This window comes from Typopeltis vanoorti, chromosome 20, assembly GCF_054136105.1.
Source record: "Typopeltis vanoorti isolate ZY-2024b chromosome 20, IOZ_Tvanoo_1.0, whole genome shotgun sequence".
NCBI classification, from domain to species: Eukaryota; Metazoa; Arthropoda; class Arachnida; order Uropygi; family Thelyphonidae; genus Typopeltis; species Typopeltis vanoorti.
Genome location: NC_143568.1, coordinates 79,393,358 through 79,416,225, shown reverse-complemented (window position 1 = coordinate 79,416,225; position 22,868 = coordinate 79,393,358). Strand labels below are relative to the sequence as shown.

Genomic DNA, 22,868 nt, shown 5'->3' with positions numbered 1-22,868 from the left:
ATTCTTTAAAATCATTCTGCCATATACGTTTTTTCTTTTACTTGCAACATATCGAAAAAACTGTTTAGGATTCTCTTTAGCCTGCATGGCCAATGTTCTTTCATAATCATTTTTTGCTTTTCTTACCACACTCATTACCCTTCTGGCCTGCACTTTATACCATTCATGTGCCTGCCGGTCACCTTTCTCCTTAAATTCCCTCCATAGTTGTTTCTATTTTTTGCAGCTCAAGCTTAATGGTGTTATTCATCCATTTAACCCCACTTGATTTATTATTCGGACTCTAGGTATACAGTCAGCCATTGCTTCATGAGGTCTTATCACTGCCTCCCATGCACTATCAACTTCTAGCCCTTGCAGTTTTACATGCCATGGCACTGAATCAATCAAACTCTTAAGCTTGTCATGCTTACCAGCCTGATAATTCCACATATATCCCGTCTTAATTGTAAATTCCACACCTTTAGCCACCTCCCAAGTCAAGACCCTATGATCACTCTCACCAATTGGTGGCAATGTGGTCATATTAGTTACAGCCAAATCCTCAGATGCAATTACTAGGTCAAGCACTCTCTGACCCCTAGTATTTTCCATTACATGCTGTCGCAGATAGTTATCCCTTAATAACCGCATAAAATCCAATTCCTTCCTCCCGTGTGTCCTCTCCTCACTCCAATCAATGCTACCATAGTTGAAATCTCCCATAATAATTACCCTCCTTCCACTCATTTCTTTTATTTGCTTGTGCATACTATCTCCACCATCTTTTCCATCACCTGGTCTATAGCAGCACCCAATTGTATATTTTGTTCTACTAGCCACAATCTCACACCAAATGGCCTCAAATGTGCTTTTTTCTCTATCCTGCAATTCAACTTCTATTCTCCTTGGCTGTAGCTCATCAGCTATCATCAACAATACTCTTCCCCCCATTTTATTCTCCCTGTCATTCCTGAACACACTATACCCACCACATTCAATCCCACTAGCTATATCATCTACAGTCAGCCATGTTTCACTAATGCCAATAACCTGTGGTCTGGAAGTGCCAGCCAAGGCCAAAAATTCTTCCTTCTTGTTCCTAATACTCCTAGCATTAGTGTACATGAATTGAAGACCCCCGTTAGCCCCACCCCAACCTGATGCCTTATATACTAACTATCCCATTCTGATTTGTTGTCCTTATTCGCTTGGGCATATTATACTCATTCATACACTCAACTGCCTCCCTAAGGTCTGCATATTTACTCCCCCCACTTTAATAAATCTAGTTTCCCTGATTCTGCACATCTACTTCATTCAACAACACTTTTTCAAGTCTCCTTACACCGAATCTATTCAAATGCAAACCATCCATCTTATATAGATCCTTTCACCCATCGAACTCACTCCACACATCCACAAATTCCACACCACTCGTCATGCATAACCCACGCATAAAGTCATTTGCAATTATGGCCCTCCTTCTAAGCACTTCACTGTCGTACCGCAGAAAAAGACTAATCATCCTAACTCTCTCACTCTTTTCTTTTGCTACCTCAAACAATTCATTCAGGTCCTCTATCATTTCCATTTTATCTCCTTTCAAATCATTCGTACCTGCGACAACTATCATTTCTTTCACCCTTTCCTTTTGCTCTCTAATAGACTCGCTTACGTCCTTGATGGTCGCACCAGGTTGGTACAATTTTGTCAAATTCTCTACACATCCTCGTACTAGCAAATCTCCATATAGCACTCACTCCTTCATTTTGTTTACGTTCACAAACATACTCTTATTTTTCCTATCATACTTTTTATTATTGGCTGGTACACTCGGTAGACATTTGTGCATATGCTCTAGCTGCCGTTTTGCTCTATGTATCGCTCTGCTCAACAGCGCGATCTCACTCATCGCATCTATCTCATCTTTTTTATTAACTGTTAAACCATTAATTTCCTCTGTATTAATACCATCATTCACACTTTCTACATTCATGCCCTCACAGTTCTCTGGTACAACCTTGCAATTTCTTATCATATCGCTATTATCTTCATTCTGAAATTTGACAAAACTATCACACTCACGACCTGAAATACACTTTAATTCCTCATTTTCCTTACATTTTCTACACACATTCACTCCATAAATGTTCTTTGGATCTTTTAATATCATGGCCCACCACAAAAATCTGCAGCCCACTGTCGGGCTGTGGAGCACACTTTAAAAAGACTGATGTGTATATAAAACTGGTAGATGTTTAACCATAATAAAATAACTGATCAACAGTCTCCACATAGAATTTATACCAGACTTAAATATCAGATATTTTGATGAGGATAAGAAGATAACATAGAAATCTAGAGGAAGGCAACTAAAATAATATTAGATCTGCAGAATGTCTGATTATGAGAACACAGTGAAGGAGCACAGGCTTCCAAATCTGGTAAGCAGATGAAGGAGGAATAGGGCAGAAACATAGAAATTACCAAGGATATTTTATAGTACTTATGAAGGAGATATTTTTCAAAGTTTGGCAGGCGAGAAGAGAAAAAGGGGTTAATTCTGGAAGCTGAGTAAGAAATTATGTCAACAAGCATGTGAAATGTTAGTTTTTATATCACGGCATGTGGTAAGCAAAAGGAATACTGGGAGTGTTTCTTCAGTGAATGCATTCCAGAAGATATGACGAGTGATGTCTAGAAGAGGTTTCCAACAAAGGTCTATGGAGATACCTGACAGATAATAATAAATTTACTTGCATAACCATTAAAATCAAAATGTAATTGTAAAATATTTAGTCAGATAATATACCTCAATCCTGGTATTCATTTGAAGAACAGACCCAGTTCCTTGTACGTAATGTCCATACCTAATTTGAAAAGAAAATTCATTTATTCACACCACTTTGCAAGATTACTTAGCAGCATTTCTTATATCAGTAAAAAAAAAAAATTACATAATCAATTGTTTAAAGATTATTATATATTGAAGATTCAATTGTTTCCAAATGGTGCAAGACTTCTGAAGACAATAACTAATAAAGGTGATGTAGAAAACCTGCAGGATAATTTAAATAAATTGGCATTATGGGCAAAGGATAATAATTATCAATTTAATATTGCAAAATGTAAGATTATCCACTTTGGGCTGAAAAGGTTACATACTTTGTATCACACTGATGCTACTGGATTGCATTAGATTAATGGGACTTTGGAAAAATGGTGGACAGGAACAGGGAGGTGAAGTTCACAGAGCATATCGTGTTCTGTGAAACTTGAATGCATCTCAACTATCATGCACATATTTGGTCACTTGGTTGTTGTTGTTTTTTTTTGGGGGGGGGGGGAGAAGGATCAATAAGGTGATGGATAGGATTCAGAGACAAGTCACCAAGCTTGTGACAGGTCTATAGAATGCTCCCTATGAGGACTGGCTAAAGGTGTGTGGATTGCAAAGTTTATAGGCAGAAAAAAGGAGACATGACAGAAACTTATAAGCTATTAAAGGAATTCTATGAGATTGACAAAAGAAAATTTTCAATACATGTTAAACAGAATAAGGATTGCTCCTGGAAGTTATATAAGAGTATCATTAGCAAGTATGTATGTATGTATAGGCAAGATTTTTTGCTGGTAGAGTGGTGAATAAGTGAAATGGATTGCCAGAATTAGTTGTAAGTGCTCTGACCATGAACGAATTTAAGGAATGGCATGATAACTATTGTTAATATGAAGATTAGGTGTGGATCGTTGGTGATGAGTCTTCCGATTCCATGGAGATTATTATTATCAATTTTATGTGACACCTCCAAGGACTCATCAAAGGAGGGCACTCTACAACTCCGTCTCCACAATTTAATCTACCAACTACACAGAAACTGCTACTGTACAAGAAATTAAAAACCTGGAGTTTCTATGAGAAAAAATCCCTGCTACCTCCATATGAGATCGGCTAACTCACCTTCAATTTAAAAAACCCATATAAAGATTCCTCTCATCAAACTTAGGCTTTTTCCAACCAAATGGCACAACTTGCCATCATTCTTCCAATTACACTATTGGGCATATCCAGAGAGATATCTGTGCAGCAATAATAATGTAAGTAGGCTGGTATACACTATTGGGCATATCCAGAGAGATATCTGTGCAGCAATAATAATGTAAGTAGGCTGGTATAAAGATATTATAATTGTGGTATACTCTTAAGCATGACGTTAAAGAACAAATGGTGGACATAGGAGGTACTGACTAAACAGACACACGTAATAACCACAGTAATAAGTTTTAATAAGTAAATATTTCATCCTAAAGTAGTGTGTTATAGAATTAAAATATATCTGTGTGTGTGTGGAGGGTTGGCTACGATATGTCGATGACGTCTTTGCTGTCTGGGGTCATTCCGAACAAGAACTACACCTGTTTCTAGATAAAATAAACCTTCATCCTCACATCAAATTTATTTATGCTAGAAAAAGAATCTCCACAGGGTATCTCCTTTCTGGATTTACACATCCAGAAAAAAAGATGGTACCATTTCCATTTCTATCGCAAGCAGACATTTTCAGATTGCTACATTCACAATTCTTCTGCTCATCATCCATCTCAAAAATTTGGCATCATTAAATTATTAGTAACGAGAGCACACAGATTCTGCTCCTCTGAAGAATCTCTAAACCAAGAATTGGAAATAATCAAAAATACAGCCATACTAAATGGATACAATCTCAACTCAAAAAATCATCAGTCACTTCCCCATACATCAACCTAGACAAGAACATGCCCATAGGATTCCCATACCTTATGTCAAAGGCATCTCCGAACGTCTTTCAAAAATTATGAAGAAATACAAACTTACTACCTACAAACCAATCAACCATAGAATTGAAGGAAGTACAGGAAGATGGTTTAATGTTAAATCTGGTGTGAGACAAGGATGTACATTATCCCCTCTGTTATTCATTATCTATATGGATCACATTATGAAGGAATGTGGTATTAAACCTGATATCAAAATTGGAGATGTTAATGTCAGCTCTTTGCTTTATGCGGATGATGTTATACTTTAAATAAATCCGCTACAAGTCTGCAAGATTCTCTGACTAAATTGAATAGCTGTTGTAATAGATATGGTATGAAGGTCAGCAATAAAAAGACAAAGACAATGAAAACAGGCAGAATCATTGATAATGTCAACTGTGTTGTGAATGGAGAACCTGTGGAACAAGTAAAACATTTCAGCTACTTAGGCACAATTTTTACTGAAGATGGTAAACTAAATATAGAAATAGACAACAGAATCAGCAAAGCTGGTATCGTGGGAAGTCAATTGAATAAATTCATATGGAATAAGAAAGAAATTAGTCGGAACACTAAATTAGCTGTATACAAGACTGTGTTCAAACCAATTTTAACTTATGGATCTGAGAGCTGGGTCAGAAGTAAAACACTTGACCAAAGACTAGAGACCGCAGATATGAGAGTCCTGAGAAAGATTAGAGGCGTGAACAGATGGCATCAATGGCAATATCATATTAAAAATGAGGATATTAGGAAAGAACTTGACATTGTCAGCATCCAGGAATGCGTTAGCAGAGCTAATCTCAGATGGTATGGTCACCTAAATAGAATGGGAGAGGAAAGATTAGCAAAACAAGTGTTCTCTGCCAGGTTGGCAGGAAAATGACCCAGAGGAAGACCAAGATATAGGTGGATTGATACGGTACAAAGTGCTTTAGACGATAGGAATATAAGATCTGATAATGTTGGAGTCTTGACAAGTAACAGACTGATTTGGAGGAAAATTGTAGATAGGAAGTTAGTAATGATGTAATTTTTTCATGTAGTACTATCATATCCTGTACACCCCTTGAGGGTACATGGCAGGAATTTGATGATGATGATGGATAGACAGGTAGATCTGTTCATAAACGCATTTCGGAACATCGAGACCGTATCCGTCTTATCAAACTGCAGAAATTTGGCCTCGCACAACATGAAGTTTAAAACCCAAACCATAGAATCCATTGGGAAAAGACCAAACTTCTACATAGATCTTTATATAAACATGAACGTTTATATAAAGAAAGTGCTTAAGCCCTACTTCACAGACTAAATCTAAACCGTAATGACTAAAGTATGGGAAATTGTCATACAAAACTTTGTAAAATAATTTTTATATATGTTATTTTAATGTAATCCTCCCCCCCCACCTCGAGATATTTTAATTGAATTTTATAAGCTACTACACACATATTGAAATTCCATTGTAATCATGCATGCTAACTGTATGTTATTCCTAGTATTGTTTGAATTAACTGTACTGACGATGTCCTAAGATACTTAGGATGAAATATTTACTTATTAAAACTTATTACGTGCGTTTGTTTAGTCATGAATTCTCCACAGGTTTCATTGTACAATAAAATAGGAGGTACTGGATAGAGATTAACTAAATTTGTAAACCACATTATGCCAGATCATTATAACGCTTTTGTGTTTTAAAAAGTCTTCTTCCTATTGTGGATTTTAGGTCAAGTGGCCTGTTCTGATCTCACGCCATCACTTTCTTGGTCTTGCAATTCTTCTTTTCCATTTATTTGGCCATTTGATATAGATGTTCTGTTTTTGTTTATATTTACTTATATAGTGGTTAATTGGTTTTATATACAGGGATTATAAAATTTCTTCATTTGTTTTATGGTCCCACTTAGTATATCCAGCTGTTTTTCTCAGAAACTTCATTTCAGCTGCTGCTTGAGTACCCATTTTTCATTTGTTTTTATGGTCCATGTTTCACTTCCATACATAATAATGTTGCTTTTGACAGAATGTTATATATTCTGACCTCTTTTTTTTTTTAACCAAGGATGGATTAAATATATTTACTATAACAAAACTTCATATTTGAATGTCTATATTTTTTCATCTTCATATGATGTCACATTCCAGGTATCTTAATTTACTTGTAATATTTTATTACCTATTACTATTTTACTTCGTTTTCCTTCTTTGAAAGCCATTATTTTTGTCTTTACTTTTAATATTCTCATATTATATTGTTCTGAAATTTCATTTAACGATTTTACTGATCTCTGTAGACCATCTTCTAATGTAGCTAATACAATTTGATCATCTGCAAATAATAGTGTATCTGTCTTTATTTGTGAGTTTATTTATATACCAAATGGGTTATGCTGTTTCCTGATTGTTGTAATTTTATTTTATATATATTAAAAAGCAGAGGTGAGAGGGTACATCCTTGCTGTACTCCTCTTGATATGTCTTTCCATTCTGATAATTTGTTCTGATTTGACTATTTTATTTCTTGTGTATATTTCTTGTATAGACTGTACGAGTAGGTTTGGTATATTTAGATCAGTTAATATTTTAGATAACTTTTATCTATTAATATTATCAAAAGCTTCTTTTTCATAAGCAGCAAAGACCACTGTGTGTTTCTTTCTGAAATTCTCTTGGCTTTTCAATTAATATTTTTATAGTGAAAATTAAGCATATGCAAGATCGGAATCCATTCTGTTCTTCTAGTAGTTTGTCTTCCACAGTACTGTTTAGTTTCTCTTTTAATATTCCTGCATATATTTTGTGCCCCATTTATCAGACCAATTCACCTATAGTTATTGCAGTCATCTTTATTTCCTTTTTCATAAATTGGTATAAACAGTACTTTTTTCCAACAGTCTAGAGTTTTTCTAGAGATTTTTCTTGAACAGACCATGTTCAAGAATTTCAGAAGTCTATTAAATTTTCACCATTTTTTTGTACAGTTCCATGTTTATATTCACCTAATGTTTTTCTATTTTTCATCTATTTATTGTATTTTTTAAGTTCTGACATTGTAATATTTTCTGTTAAATCATTTTTTGTTGTATAAAAATTTGCTTCTTTTCAGTCCAGATATTTTGAAAAAAAAAAGCTATCCATTTTTTTCTAAATCTATTGTTTGTATTCATTGTATTTTAAATAAAGTCAAAATATAAGCAGGAATATTAAAAGAGAAACTAAACAGCACCGTAGAGGACAAACTACTAGAAGAACAGAGGAAAGGATGTTAATGATGCTATAAGCATGCAGAAGAATGGAGTGAACAAGTTGATTGTATTGGCAGGCACAAATGATTTGAAAGGTGAAAAATATGCAAATGAAAGAAGATATGAAATAGTTGTTGGAAGCAAAAATGAAGAGCAAGAAAGTAAAGATTGTGAGTATGATAGGACAGAACTGAGAAGGAGGACCATGATGGCCAAAGAAAAGATTGTGCAGAAGGAATGATGTGCAGTTTATTGATGCATGGAGCGAGTTTGATGGACAAAAGGACTCGTATATGCCTTACAGACTGCATTTAAATGATTTTGGAGTTAGATGTTTGGAGAAAGTGTTATTTAGTAAGAGTGTGGTAGTGCAAAAACCCGGGAAACTAGAGATATTAAGGAGGATGAAATCTGTATAACTATGGGTACAAAGGGAAGTTGAAATGCATGTACACGAATGCAAGAGGTATTGGGAATAAAGGTGAGGAATTTCAGGCATTTTTAAGCTCAACTTGGCCAAAATTTATAGGCAGCACTGAGACCTGGTTGACTGAAAATGATATAATTACAAGGATAGAATGTGAAGGGTGTTGTATTTTCAGGAAGAACATAGGGAACAGGAGGTGGAATATTGCTGATGACAGCTGCAGAATTACAAACCAACAAAATTAGAAATTAACGAGGATATTAGATCTGAGGGGGATGGTTCATTTCAGGCTGTCTGGTGTGAGATAGAGGCAAACAGGACAAAATACGTTATTGGGTGCTGCTATAGACCGGGGGGGGGGGGGGGGGTCCACAGGAAGATGCCATGTATCGGCAAATCAGCAGAGCAGAATGAGTGTAGGCCAAACAATTATTATGGGAGATTAACTATGGGAGGACATAGACTAGAGGGAGGAAAGGGGGAATAGCAAGACAGAAGTGGGATTTATAAAGTTGCTAAGAGATAATTATATAAAACAACATATTATAGAGGGGACAAGAGGTTTGAGGATGTTGGATCTGATAATAGCACTAGAAGATGTATCCATAACCAAGGTAGACACTCTGCCTCCAACTGAGGATAGTGACCATGCGGTCTTGTTCTGGGAAGTTGCCAACACGTGGAGTTCTCTGTCAAGAAGGGGTTTATGTTCAGTTATAAAGCTGGTGATTGTTCAGTTATAAGGCTGGTGATTATGAGAGACTCAGGAGTCATCTTGGAACAGTGCCGTGGCTTGAAAAGTTATAAGGAAGAATGCCAGTAGTGCATGGCAAGTATCAGACTGCATACCCAAGATCAGGAGGATAAACCAAGTTGGAATTAAGTGGATGAGTAGGTATATAAAGCAAGAACTACAAAAAAAGAAAACATTGTGGAGGAAATATAAAGAAAAAATTGAACAGCATATCCATGAGCAGTACAAAATGCAAGCAAGGAGGGTGACTGGTATGGTAAGGAAAGCCAAATCAGATTATGAGAGAGAATTAGCCAAACAGGCCAAAGTAAAGCCAAGAGAGTTTTTTTCATTATGTAGCAAGTAAGAGGAAAATGATTTAAACAATGCTCATGGTAGGAAGGTGACTGGAACCAAAAGAAATAGTTGAGTTGCTGAGTGATCATTTTGCAAAGGCATATCATCCAGGTGGTGATTTTACAGTTGCAGATGTTAGAGAGATGCATATCAACACTGAGGTAGATGAACAGATGTTCAAGCATATTAAAAAATATGAGTGTGAACACAGCAGTGGGACTGGATGGCATATCACCCATGTACTACATAATGTGCAAGAGAATTATCATTGCTTCTGACGAAGCTGTTCAATTTAAGTCTCATCTCTGGTAAGGTCCCAAGGGAGTGGGAATAGGATAAGATAGTACCATTGCATAAAGGTGGCTCCAAGACAGAGGTAGCAAACTACAGACCAATTAATATATCGAGAGTGGTTGTTAAAGTATTGAAAAAGTTGGTGAAAGCTAAAATACAACAGTGGGGGATAGGGATGTGATACTCTATAGTGGGCAGCATGGCTTTGTAGAAAGTAGGTCCTGTCGTAGAATTTATTTACATTTATTAATAAAGTAACGGCAGAAGTGGCTAAAGGAAATCACTACACTGTGATACTGCTTGACTTTACCAAAAGCATTTGACAGAATACCACATTTACTATTACTATAATAACTATTACAAAAAACTACAGAGGAAGGGAATGGATATGAGGCTAGTAGCATGGATAGAGGAATGGTTGACTGACAGACACGAGAGAAGTATCTGGTGAATTGGAGTCTAGGAGAATGATGGTGACTAGTGGAGTACCTCAGAGTTCAGTACTAGGGCCACTACTCTCTAATTTGTATATCAATAACATAGGAAAAGATTTAAAAGGGGATATTCAGTTGTTTGCTGATGATACTAAACTGGGGATCTCAGATATCCTGCAGGGTGATTTAAATAAATTAGCATTGTGGGCAAAAGATAATGATTGGCAATTTAATGTTGCAAAATGTAAGGTTATGCACTTCAGGTTGAAAAGGTTGCATGTGGTGTGTCATATTGATAGTATTGGTTTGCAGGAAACTGATGAGACTAGGGATTTGGGGATAATAGACAAGGAATTCAAGTTCAGAGGGCATAGTGCAAAAGTTGGTAAAACAGCTCAACGAATTACTTGGAAGATGAAAAATATACTAACAAGTAAAGATAAAGAAGTTATTATCCCTCTTTATAAAACTATGATTCAGCCACTTCTTGACTACTGTTCACAGATTTGGTCACTTGGGTTTCTTGGGGATTAGGAGGTGGTCAAAACGATCAGAGAGATGACTGACCAAGATGGTTATAGGTCTGGGGAATACTCCCTACAAGGATAGATTGAAGATTTATAGGTTACAAAGTTTAGTTGATAGGCGTAAAAGAGGGGGACATGACAGAAACTTTTAAGATATTAAAGGGGTTTTATAAAATTGATGCAAGTGAAACTTTTCAATATGAGACCACAGATATTAGAGTACTGAGAAAGATTAGGGGTGTGAACAGGTCGCATCAATGGCAATATTATATTAAAAATTAGGATATTAGGAAAGAACTCAACATTGTTAGCATCCAGGAATGTGTTAGCAGAGCTAATCTCAGGTGGTATGGTCAGTTGAACAGAATGGGTGAGGAACGATTAGCAAAACAAGTGTTCTCTGCCAGGTTGGCAGGAAAACGACCCAGGAGAAGACCAAGATATAGGTGGATTGATACAGTACAAAGTGCCTTAGAAGATAGAAATATAAGATCTGACAGATAATAGATTGATTTGGAGGAAAATTGTAGATAGGAAGTTAGTAATGATGTAAATTTTTCATGTAGTACTATCATATCCTGTACACCCCTCAAGGGTACATGTCAGGAATTTGATTATGATAACGACAAGTAGTCAGAAAACTAGGGGCCATCCATGGAAGTTATGTAAGAGTGTGGCTAGTAGGGGTGTGTGGACCAGATATTTTGCACGGAGAGTGGTAAGCGGAATGGATTGCCAGAACTGATTGCGAGTTCCCTGATGGTGAATTAATTCTTGAAAAGGTATGATGGTTGATTTGGGTCTCACGCGATAAGTCTCCGGACTGCATGGAGATGCCCTAAACAATAATAATAAATTTTTCTTTTATTTCTTTGTTCATGTATTTTATAGGTTTTTGGTTGTGGCCTGGTTACATCCTTTTCTAGTTCAGTTACAAAATTGTTTCATCTCTCTCTCTCTCTATGTTTTTTTCCTTTTGTTTTATAATTGCACTGTTTCTTTTGTACTCTATTTTTGCTTCTATTGTCTTGGAATTGAGTCATCTCTGGTACCTTTTTTTTTGTCTCAATTTCATAGTCTGCTTTTTCTATTCCATTTACTCTTTATTCCTAAGATTCTTGTGCTGCTTTTGTCAGAATTCGTTTCAGATTTTTCCCATTTCTCTTTGCCATTCTGTTTTTAAATCAGTGCATTTCTGATAGTATTGCTTAGTATGGGGATCTTGTAATGAAGACATTTTGTAACTCAGTTGATATTATTTTTAGCCATTTTGGTTTAAATTGAATTTTTGCCAATACCATAAAATGAGTTTTTAATAACATGTTTTTAATAAGTTCATAGTTTACTTTTAGTCCCAAAGAAAATTTTGTAAATGGAATATCTGAAGATATGTTTAATGGGTTTCAGGATGTTATAAATATATGGAAATTATAAAATCTTACATAATGGATATGTGTTGTTTTAAGGAAAGGGCACATAATTTTGAGGCTGAATGGATTGCATGATTAATTGATGATATACATTATCCTTCCAACTATTGGTTTGCAATGTATGACACTTGTTTTTAGTTTTAATTTTTTGCTTTTTCCTTATTCATAGTTTGATTCACTTTCCAACAGTAGGAAGTGCCCAATTTTTTTTTCAAATCTCAAATTTTTTGGTATACTTTCTTTATTCTAAACTCAGTACTATATACTGAAAACATCCCTACCTTCAAGATATGCAGGTTATGTTCAAATTTGTACTCTTTGTGATACTTTTAAACTTCCAGTTAATGAAAAGTTAATTAGCCAGTAAAAAGTTAATACACAGAGTTATAAATGTTAATATATACAGCTCCATTTCATTTTATAAGCTTCGCTAATCACAATTCTCAAACTTTATGAGCTAAATGAAAGAGTTTCAGAATTTTTATATACTAAAATGATCAATTGATAAGGGAAAGAATGTCAAAAGTTTGGGATGAAGCTTGCATAAAAGAAAATGAGTTTAAAAATTATTTTCCAAGTATAAACATCACTAATTATATTTTGAACAATTCAGTAAATTAATGGCCCCATCAAGCTATAAATTATCAAAAACTATCAATTATAAAGCAAATTAATTTTTTGCTACTTTTATTAAAAAAATTTAAAGAAGCACTTATCACACAGGTAGTATGTAATTTCAGGAATTCACAAAATGACGCATGCTTCATTATTAGTAATTATCCATCTTTCACCAAAAGACAAATCCATCTTTTATTTGAAAAACAATTTTCATCACCTGATGTGAGATCACTATCTAGCTTACTAGAAGCCTGAAATTAGTATGTTTCTCTGGAGCAGAATTCCTAAATTAACTAACCCACAGTTTATCTACTAGTACTTCAGTACCATAGGCTTAAACCAGTCATGAATCAGGTTCGTAAAAATAAAATTAAATAAATCCGTAGTAGCTTTCTAAAATTACTTTGTACTCCTTTTCTCTAACCACCTACTATTGTATTGTAAAAATTTTTATATATATATTTATGGTTTATATATAATTTATTTATGTGTGTTAGTTTCTACTGCACCTTTGTTATATTCTACACGTGCTGCGTTCCCAGCACCTTGTACTTTACCTAACCTCTATCTACTTTACTCAAAATAAGACTATTATCTGCTAAACACTAGTCTCAATGTTAACCCTACTAAGTCTTACTTCTGTTTCCACTGCTGTTAAAACAGACTTTAATTTATCAGCCATTTTGCGATATGCAGTTTACCAATCCTCGCACTATTCAATTAGATTTTTTTTTTTTTTTTTTTTTTTTTTATCGACTGCACCATTCTAAATGAACTAACGTAGTTTAAGAATTAGGTAAGGAATACAGTCAAGATCTTAGTCAATGCACAAATTTTCTTATTTCAAGTCGTGCTGATTCTAAACTTAATGTGCACACAGGTTTGCTAATTTTTTTGGAGATAGTGCATTGGTAATGAATTAGGAAAGGTAGTTACACAAACAAGACATTTATTTTTAACCTAGTAAAATAGTACAATGCACAAACAAATAGGAGACATTATCTCTCTAAGGCCTTTTACATACACAGTAGGCAAAATATGTGACTGAACTTTATACACACAACACTTAGTTAACCCTGTCACAATGCTTAGTTATCTAAATTAGACATGTAGCTGCTCCTTACGTTGCAATTAGCTAAACTTCGTTCACTACATATATAGGTTAACATTCGTCTTCTCTTTCATTACGTTAACTTATTAAGTAACTAAATACTCACAATTTCCTGTAAGCACACATACAATTCTCAGTTGCAAGCTTTTAAGACATTAACAAAATTGTGCTTGCTTACATTGACTTTTACAAACACAGTTCTATCAAACTGAACAAACTTCAGCTAACTTAGCTTGATGTTGCGTCTACTTCCTGGGTACTGGCTGTTGCCTGGACAATCCTGGTGGTTCTGCTGTAGGTTTTCCAGGAAAGCTTAAGTTGATTTTTCTGTCAGGTAACTGGAATGAAACTGCCGAAGTCACTGCGATGTCTAACAGTAACAGGTTACTATGCTCTCGTAGCACATCTTTACATCTACAGGAAATTCATCGAAATTATGGCCTCCCCCCTCCCTGCACCTGGAGTCACATACTTGAAACCAAAATCTGGAGACAAAAAAAACCGAGAACCAAGAGCCCTTTTATATCATTGCTAATCCTTTGTTCTTCTGATGTAGTTTCCAGGATTACCCACCAGCACGATGACTGGTGGGTCACTTCAATGATGACATCACTTCGGCTCCCTCCGTTCTTGGGGGCATATTTCTATGTTCACATGACCTTGCGAACTTTTGTTTTTACTTCATCGCTATAATCTGGGTTAATCCCTTACTTTCCATTTTACATATACTTCAATGTTCATTAAATTATGCATTTTAACAGTAGAAATATAACATTCATTTTATTACATTATAATTTCTATTTTCTAAATGTTCCGAAATCTCTGTAAAATCGATCTTAAAAAATTAATAAATTTTTTTGCAAGGAATTTTACAGTATTGTATTGTAATGCCACTATTAAAAGATGTCCAAAGTCTGTTTTATGCATGCAGGAAGAAAACAGCATTTGACCTGCTGATTCAACCAACAAAACTCATTTCAAAATTGCATAAGTCTCAGCATTAGCAAATGACTGCTCAGATTCATATTTCTCCATTGTAATTTTGAACTACATCTGCTTTAACAACTGACTAATTCAGAAAAAATAGAAAAACTGTATTAATACACAGCAAGTAACCTGAATAATTACCATCACTATAGTACAATAAAACTAATAAGCATAGCAAAAGATTTCTGCTTCTAATTGCATTCACATCCATGTCACCCATTTCCTCTCATCCTTTTACAATCAACTCTCAATCTGTTATAATAGGCTATCAAAAAGTTCTAACCAAAGCATCCCACAAAAACAATTATTCTAAAGAAAATTTGCAATAGAAGGTTTCTACAAACCTTTAGTTCACCCATACCATGGATGGACTAAGAGTTTTTTCCCAATTTTTATTAATTTTATATATATATATACATACATACACACACAAGTGAAGTCCAGAAAGTAAGTTCCGTTTTTAAATATTTTCACTGCAGTACTGCGATTGCTATGGTGCACATGCATGCCGAGTTTGTTTATTCCTTAGCAAGTGTTGGTGCCATTTTCAGACATTCTTGCAGTGCGTACACTTCTTGGTGTGTGTGCTTATAATGTCTAAGAAAATCGAATAGCCTGCTGCATGTAAAATCAAATCGCCCACCGAATGTGAAATTAGGTCAGTTATCCGTTTCTTGAATGAGAGGAACGTTAAAGCAACTGAAATTCATCGGCAAATTATTGAGGTTTATGGAGAACACGCAATGAGTGATTTGATGGTATGAATATGGGCAAGACTTTAATGAAGGAAGGACAGGTGTGCACGATGATGAACGGAGCAGGCGACCATCTTTAGTGACTGACAATTTGGTGCGTTCCGTTGAAAAGAAGATTCGACAGAATAGAGGATTCACTATGACGTCGCTCTTGCTGCAATTTCCAGAAGTTTCAAGCTGATGTCTTCATGAAATTGTGTCAGAGAAACTGAATTATCGGAAATTGTGTGCACGCTGGGTGCCGAAGTTGCTCACAGAACAACACAAAGTGAATCAGATGGGCAGTGCACTGGAATTGTTAACACGCTACCATGAGGATGGTGATGCTTTCCTGAGCAGACTTCTCACTGGGGACGAGACTTGGGTGTCACTCGCAACCCCTGAATCCAAAAAAACAATCCATAGAGTGGAGGCACATCTCATCACCAGTCAAGACAAAATTGAAGACAACGGTTTCCATTCAGAAAACGTGTACTGTGTTTTGGGACAGACAAGGAATTTTGCTGGTAGACTTCTTGGGTCAAGGCTCCACAATCAATGCGAACATGTACTGCCAAATCCTTAAGAAACTGCATCGTGCGATCCAGAATAAACAATGTGGCATGCTTACCAGGGGCGTTGTTTTGATTCGTGATAACGCCCACCCCCACGGCCAGCATAACACAACTTCTCACCACCTTCGGCTGGGAACAATTCCATCATTCCCCATAGAGTTCTGACCTCGTGCCAAGTGACTTTCACCTGTCCAAACATCTGAAATCTTTCCTTGACGGCCAGCAGTTTCAAGACGACGACGAGGTCAAAGAAGCAGTTAATATGTGGTTTGCATCACAGACAGCAACCTTCTACGACAAAGGTATACAACTCTTAGTACCCCGTTTTTAAGTATATTTTTGTTTCTCTGACAGCCCATCTGAACGTCCCTTGTATATATTGTATTTTTCTTCATTTTTTATACAGTCCAGAAACCAAACATCGAACTTTCCAAGCCACTTCAGGATGGTCTCGCTATGAGCAATGAAATTCATCTCACACCTAAAGACAATCACAAACATTAATGCCCACAGCAAGATTCGAATCCACAGCCTGTTTGTTAGAGAGCGGATACATTAATCATTTGTCCAACTAGGCCAGCAATGGCCATCAACTATAACCAGGTCATCTATTATAACACAATTATATTATTGTTGTTGCACCCTCCATGGAATCAGCACTCACTGGGAGGTTCATTCAACTGATAACATATCTATCATACTGAATCTTAAACTCCTTAATACTCCCTGCATTAACAATATACTTTGGTAATGCATTTAAAAAATCTACTCCACACACTCCTCTTCACCGTACTCATAGATGACTTCCAGGAATGGCCTCTGGTTTTTCCCCCACTCACCTTCTACTTTTCTTATAATCTCATCTGGATTAATCCAATAAAATCCTAACTTAAATGTCTCTCTCATATTACCTCTTTTCCTCCTATCCACTAAACTCTGCAATCCACATTTCTTCAACTTGGTGGATGCAGACCAGGTGACCAGATTTGAGTACAACAGTCCAAGTGTAGTCTGACCAGTGCTTTATACAGTGGTACAACCACTTCCTTATCCTTATGTAAGAGTACTTCTTCTCATAGCAGCAATAAAATGTGCAGCCTTTGCAACACTAGCAATATGCCCTCTAAACTTCAATCTCCTGCCTGTCAACCATCACTCCCAAATCTTGAATCTCATCCACTTCCTACAATATGGCACTGGTGATATAGTACAGAGCCTTAAACTGAGTGATCCACCTAACCAATATACTATTCCATCCTCTGCAGCTTGTACACCAACTTATGTGGTAATCGATCAAATGCTTTTGCGAAGTCCATCACTGTATATGATTCTCTCTTATCTAACACACTCATTACCCTATCATAAAATGCAATTAAACTGCTAAAACAGGACCAACCCTTTACAAATCCGTGCTGACCATAACAAAGAATCCTGTATTCTATTCCTAACCAATCTCTCAACACCTTGAAAACAACTGCAGTTATACAGACTGGTCTATAACTGGACGCTTATGTCCTAGAACCATGCTTGTGGAGTGGTACTATTTTGCCTTTTTTTCACTCCTTAAGAACTGTACCCACTGCAAAACCTTCATTAAATAACCAGGTCAAGAGCATAGCCAACTGTGGTACACATTCCTTAAGAATACATGGTGATATGCCATCCATTCCCACAGTCTTATTAACATCTAATCCAATCAACACCTGATGCACCTCTAATTTTTTCACTTGCATTTCTAATACATGCCTCCCTTCTATATATTGCACCACACATATCATTTGCAACTGTTATTCTGCTGCCATGACTATCCACCAGTGTTGACCTGCCCTAATCATTTATTCTCTTGCTTACCATATAGCAGAAAAATTCCCTTCAGTTAACCTTGGACTGAGCAGCCAATCACCTCTCATACTGCACTTGTTCTTTCTTTACCATGCTTGTCTCCTTTCTAGCTTGCACTTTATACTCTTCGTGGATCTAATCACCACCAACTGTCTTTTACCTCCTCCATAGCCTTTTCTTGCAGAGCTGGTTTGATTTTACTGTTCATCCATTTCACTCCTACTCTATTTACTCGCTTTTTCCCTTGGTATGCAGTTATACATTACTTGTGTCAGATACTGCCTTGTGAATTTCCATGCATTGTCAACATCCTTTCCACTCAGCTCATCTACCCAACGTACTGATGCTAATTGACTACGAATTTCTTATAATCACCTGCTTTATACTTCCCAATATAGGTGTCCCTCGCTTTACGCAATTAATTAGTTCTATGAAATAATTGCATAACAAAATCGTGTAAAGTTAGTTGAATTTAGCATGAGTGAGATAGGGACAGGGGTTTCTTCAAAAGGATAAAAAAATGAAAACTTTACACCTGTGAGCAAAAGAAATTTTAATGAATGAATTTAATTGATACAATGTCATAAATACCTAAACACTACATACTTCTGACAGCCTTCAATCGGATAATGAACGGACTGGGTCTGGTGAGTCTGGATCATCACTCTCTTGAAGTCACTGGGATGATAGGCTGATGATTAACTTTTTTAATGAAAAAGTCGAGAACTCAGCTGACAGGCAGCATCCTTCCTCTCTCTATAAAGTTCTTTGTAGCAAGTCAAACAATTCTGAATTTCTCTCATAATTTTGGCGCTTCTAGTCTCATTAGGATCATTTTCTTCAATTATTCTGATGGCACTGTCAATGTGTTTAAAAAATTCAGCCATTTCTTTTGTTGAAAGCTGTTTGATGGGCTCAGCAACAAAGGGCTCCTGCCTTTCATCATTCATGTTGTTTTCCATTTCCAGAAGATCTTCATTAGTGAGCTCTGATGAGTGGGACTCGAGCAGTTCATCCACATTTGTCTCATCTACATCCTCAAATCCAACAGATTTTGCCATTTTAACTATGTCATGTCTTGAGTTGGCAAGCTCACTTTCAGGATCCAAATCATTAGAATCAGAAACTCCAGGCCAAATTTTCTTCCAAACTCCCTTCATGCAGGACTGCTTAACTTCTGCCTATGCCTCGCCAATGTTGTTAATTGCCATTTTTATATCATATTTCTTGCAAAATTCTTTCACTGAAATTTTATCTTCACCGCTGGTACATGTAGCTTGAACTAGCTGCAAAAATATTCTGCAGAGATAATAACTCTTGAAAGTTGCAATAAGGTTGAATGAGGGATGTTGTGTTTGGTGGCATAAAAATAACTGATATTCTCATCAATTTCAGTGATGCTTGGAGGATGTCCTGGTACGTTGTCCAGAAGCAGAAGAATTTTGAAGGGTACATTTATCCGGTCACAATAAGCCTTCAATTCACGATGCAGTTCATTGCAAACGTAGGATTCAAACACAGCTCCAATAATCCATGTTTTTTTATTTGACCGTCATACAACAGGCAAATCCTCCTTTGAGTAGCCCTTGAGTGCACGTGGGTTATCAGAGTGATAAACCATCGGTGGTTTAGTTTTATGATCTCCAGACGCATTTCCTCCTAACAGCAAAGTGAGACAGTCCTTGGAAGCTTTAAAACCTGGTGCCCTCTTTTCTTGCACTGATAGAAATGTTCTACTAGGCATACGCTTCCAGAACAATCCTATTTCGTCGAGATTGAACACTTGCTGAGGCAAATAACCATGTTCCTGAACACTTCAAAATTTTGATGGAAAGTTCTCAGCAGCAACAACATCAGCTCCCACAGCTTTGCCAGTCAGCTTGAGATTATGGAACTCATGTCGCACCTTGAAACGTTCAAACCACCCAGCACTTGCAGCAAAAGGTTGCACTTTAGGATCAGATCTATAGCATTCAAATCACACAAACTTTTCACTTTAGCCTGGATAATCAAGGCAGATAACAGAACAGCATGTTGATTTTCATGTTCAATCCATTGAGCTGTTCCAATTTTTCCATAATTGGTGCCCTTATCTGTGTTATCTTAGTTGTCAACATTCTCGTTGCACTTTTACAACTTTTTTTTATTTTCTCTGCTTGATTTCTTATTGTTCTTAAAGTTGATTCTGAAATTCCTGTAGCTCTGACTATGTCGACTTGTGCTCATTACGTTCATACCTCTTTATAACTTCTAATTTTTCCTCCAATGTTATAGCTTTTCTCTGTTTTTTAGTCTTGGAAGTATTTTGATCATAATTACCTCTTTTTTTCCATAATGTTTGCGTTGCAGAAGACTCCAACAATGGAGCTTACTAGTTCTACAGTTTCTGTGAGACTGACATGCAGAACAATGCCGCCTTGTGAAAGCGGTGCACTCACAAAGTCACATGACCACGCACAGGGTGACTGCAAAATTGCTACCAGTTGTGATTTTTTTTTTAATTAACTTTTTAAAATCGCGTTATAGCGAAAATGCATAAAGTGAAAACGCATATAATGAGGGATACCTGTATATCCATTTTTGGCAGTAACCTTTTCTTGTTTCACCACTTCTCAAACAAGTACCTCATGATCACTGTCACTAATCGGTAGCAGTGTCAACACCTCATTATAACATTAAGACCTCTAGTTGCTTCAGTCACATGCTCAAGATATGTATCTCTGAGAAATTCAACTAACTCACTTTCCTTGTTCCCATATACTATCTCCTTCTTCCATTCTATATGCCTGTAATTAAAGTCTCCCATCAGGATCGCTTTCTTTTTACATGCCCAACCAAATATGTGTAAACATTTCATAATTCTTGTAGATAAACTTATATGTTGGTCAGACATACCTCTAATTTTTTAGGAAATGACAACTTAAACTAAATTATTAATTATAAAAACTTTACTTAATAACTACCTATATTTCAGCAGTTACATTGCCATCTTGAGGCATCACAAAACAATGATATGTGCACGCAGGCACTCACACTAAGCAAATAAGGCTGAATAAAACCAACTTAAGTCTGTTCTAGTTGAATAAAAGCTGGCCCCTAGTGGAAGAAATTGGGTTGTCTTGCCATTTGGGCTGATGATCTTAGAATGTAAGCTTCCCATATTTGGGAAAGTCTCATGCATCCAAATTTGTTGAGGTTTGGGAAGTTTTTCAGAACTGAGGCTGATTCAAGGAATAATCTTTCATACTTCCATCTTCCAGCATAATCTGTGGTGGTTGTCTAATAGATGGTCAGCAAGTCCCGAGTGGCTGTATTGGTGGAACCAGATGTAGTCCTTGTGTCTGGATTTCCTGACTGTTTGGCTGCAGCAGTGCAGTTTGCAATTGCAAGGTACCTGGTATACTCCACGTAGGTCTAGGTGAAGTGGTTGATATTTGGTGGAGTGGATTGCCAATATCTTATGTGGTTTGTAACTAGTTGAGAGGTCATATTTTCTTAGTCTGTTGGTTTTTCAGATGTACCCCAAATATATGGAATAGTGATAGATTTAGAGTAACCTCTGCTATGAAGAGGGAGGGAGGTAGAGGTTAACTAGTTTTAATATTATCTGAATTTTTTTTGGGGGGGGGACACTTATCTGAAATGATTAATTTTGCCCTGTTATATAGGGTTTTTATAATCCCATATTTAGGGAGGGGAAAGGTGACTGATGGTGAATGTATCTATCTGTATGTGTAGGTTTTCTGTAAACAGCGAAAGTGAGGGATACATTAGGCTGGCATGTAATTAGAGTGTCTAAGAAAGAGAGACTTGTTGTTTTCCCTTTTCTAGGTATACTGGATCCTGGGGTGTGGATTGTTTAAGTGTGATGAGAAATTGTGGAGTGTATCCAGGATCCTGAGGTGTTGTGTTCACCTACACTATGTGGATGATGTGTTCGCCATTTGGCTGCATGGCCAAATGGCGAACACATCATCCACATAGCGTGGCCAAACAGTGAATTTATGCTGGGCAGAATTTAAGGCTTTTTCTTCAAAGGTCTCCATAAAGAAGTTAGTCAGGAGTGGAGAATCATGAATATATGAACTACCAAAAATCCATAAACAAAATGTACCATTACATCCCATTGTGGATGGTGTCGTGACGTGTTCTCTTGACGTTCGAATCCGCCATCTTGCTAAAAGTCACTTTCTTAAAATAAAGGAAAACTAATTGCAAATTAATCACAGATCTAAGGGTAGAGAAATTTCTATTATACTGCGCCACTCTATCCTTAGATAAGTCTATATGAATTAGTAGGATTAATTCAAAATTAGTTAGCAGTCTATTCATTCATTCAGGCTGATGGTATTTATTTTCTCTCTCTCTCTGGGATTCCCGCTAGATTCGAGTTTTTGTGAACGGTGCAGTAAAAAGAAATTCAGGCAAACACAATATTTAAATTAACAAACAAAACATTTAATATATGGTTATATAACAATTACATAAATTCCACTTCTAAATATGACAAACCAGTCAAGTTAGCATATCAAGTCAAGTCATTCATATTAATCCAATCTTCCAAACTTTCACATACAAATTCACAGTTTCAGAATCACAAAGTTCCTATACCCAACTTATCACAATAGAAATTCTTAATTAATCAGTTTCCTTGTATCTCTCAACTACACTCTACGATTGACTCATAACAGGCACTAACCATGGCAGATATCATTTCAATGTCTATATTTTCAACTCTCAGCCTCGATGGTATGCTACAGTTAATGTTA

At 36.3% G+C, this 22,868-nt stretch overlaps 1 protein-coding gene across 7 annotated transcripts in view; it reads right to left on the bottom strand.

Annotated features, from left to right (window-relative positions):
• The window catches only part of Mt2 (tRNA (cytosine(38)-C(5))-methyltransferase), a 201,009-nt gene that overhangs the window by 35,338 nt on the left and 142,803 nt on the right, over positions 1-22,868 (bottom strand). For all 7 annotated transcript variants that reach the window (XM_090410013.1, XM_090410019.1, XM_090410018.1 and 4 more), the window contains one exon: positions 2,795-2,852. In XM_090410013.1, coding sequence (XP_090266139.1) covers positions 2,795-2,852 — 58 coding nt within the window. The remainder of the gene's footprint in view (positions 1-2,794; positions 2,853-22,868) is intronic.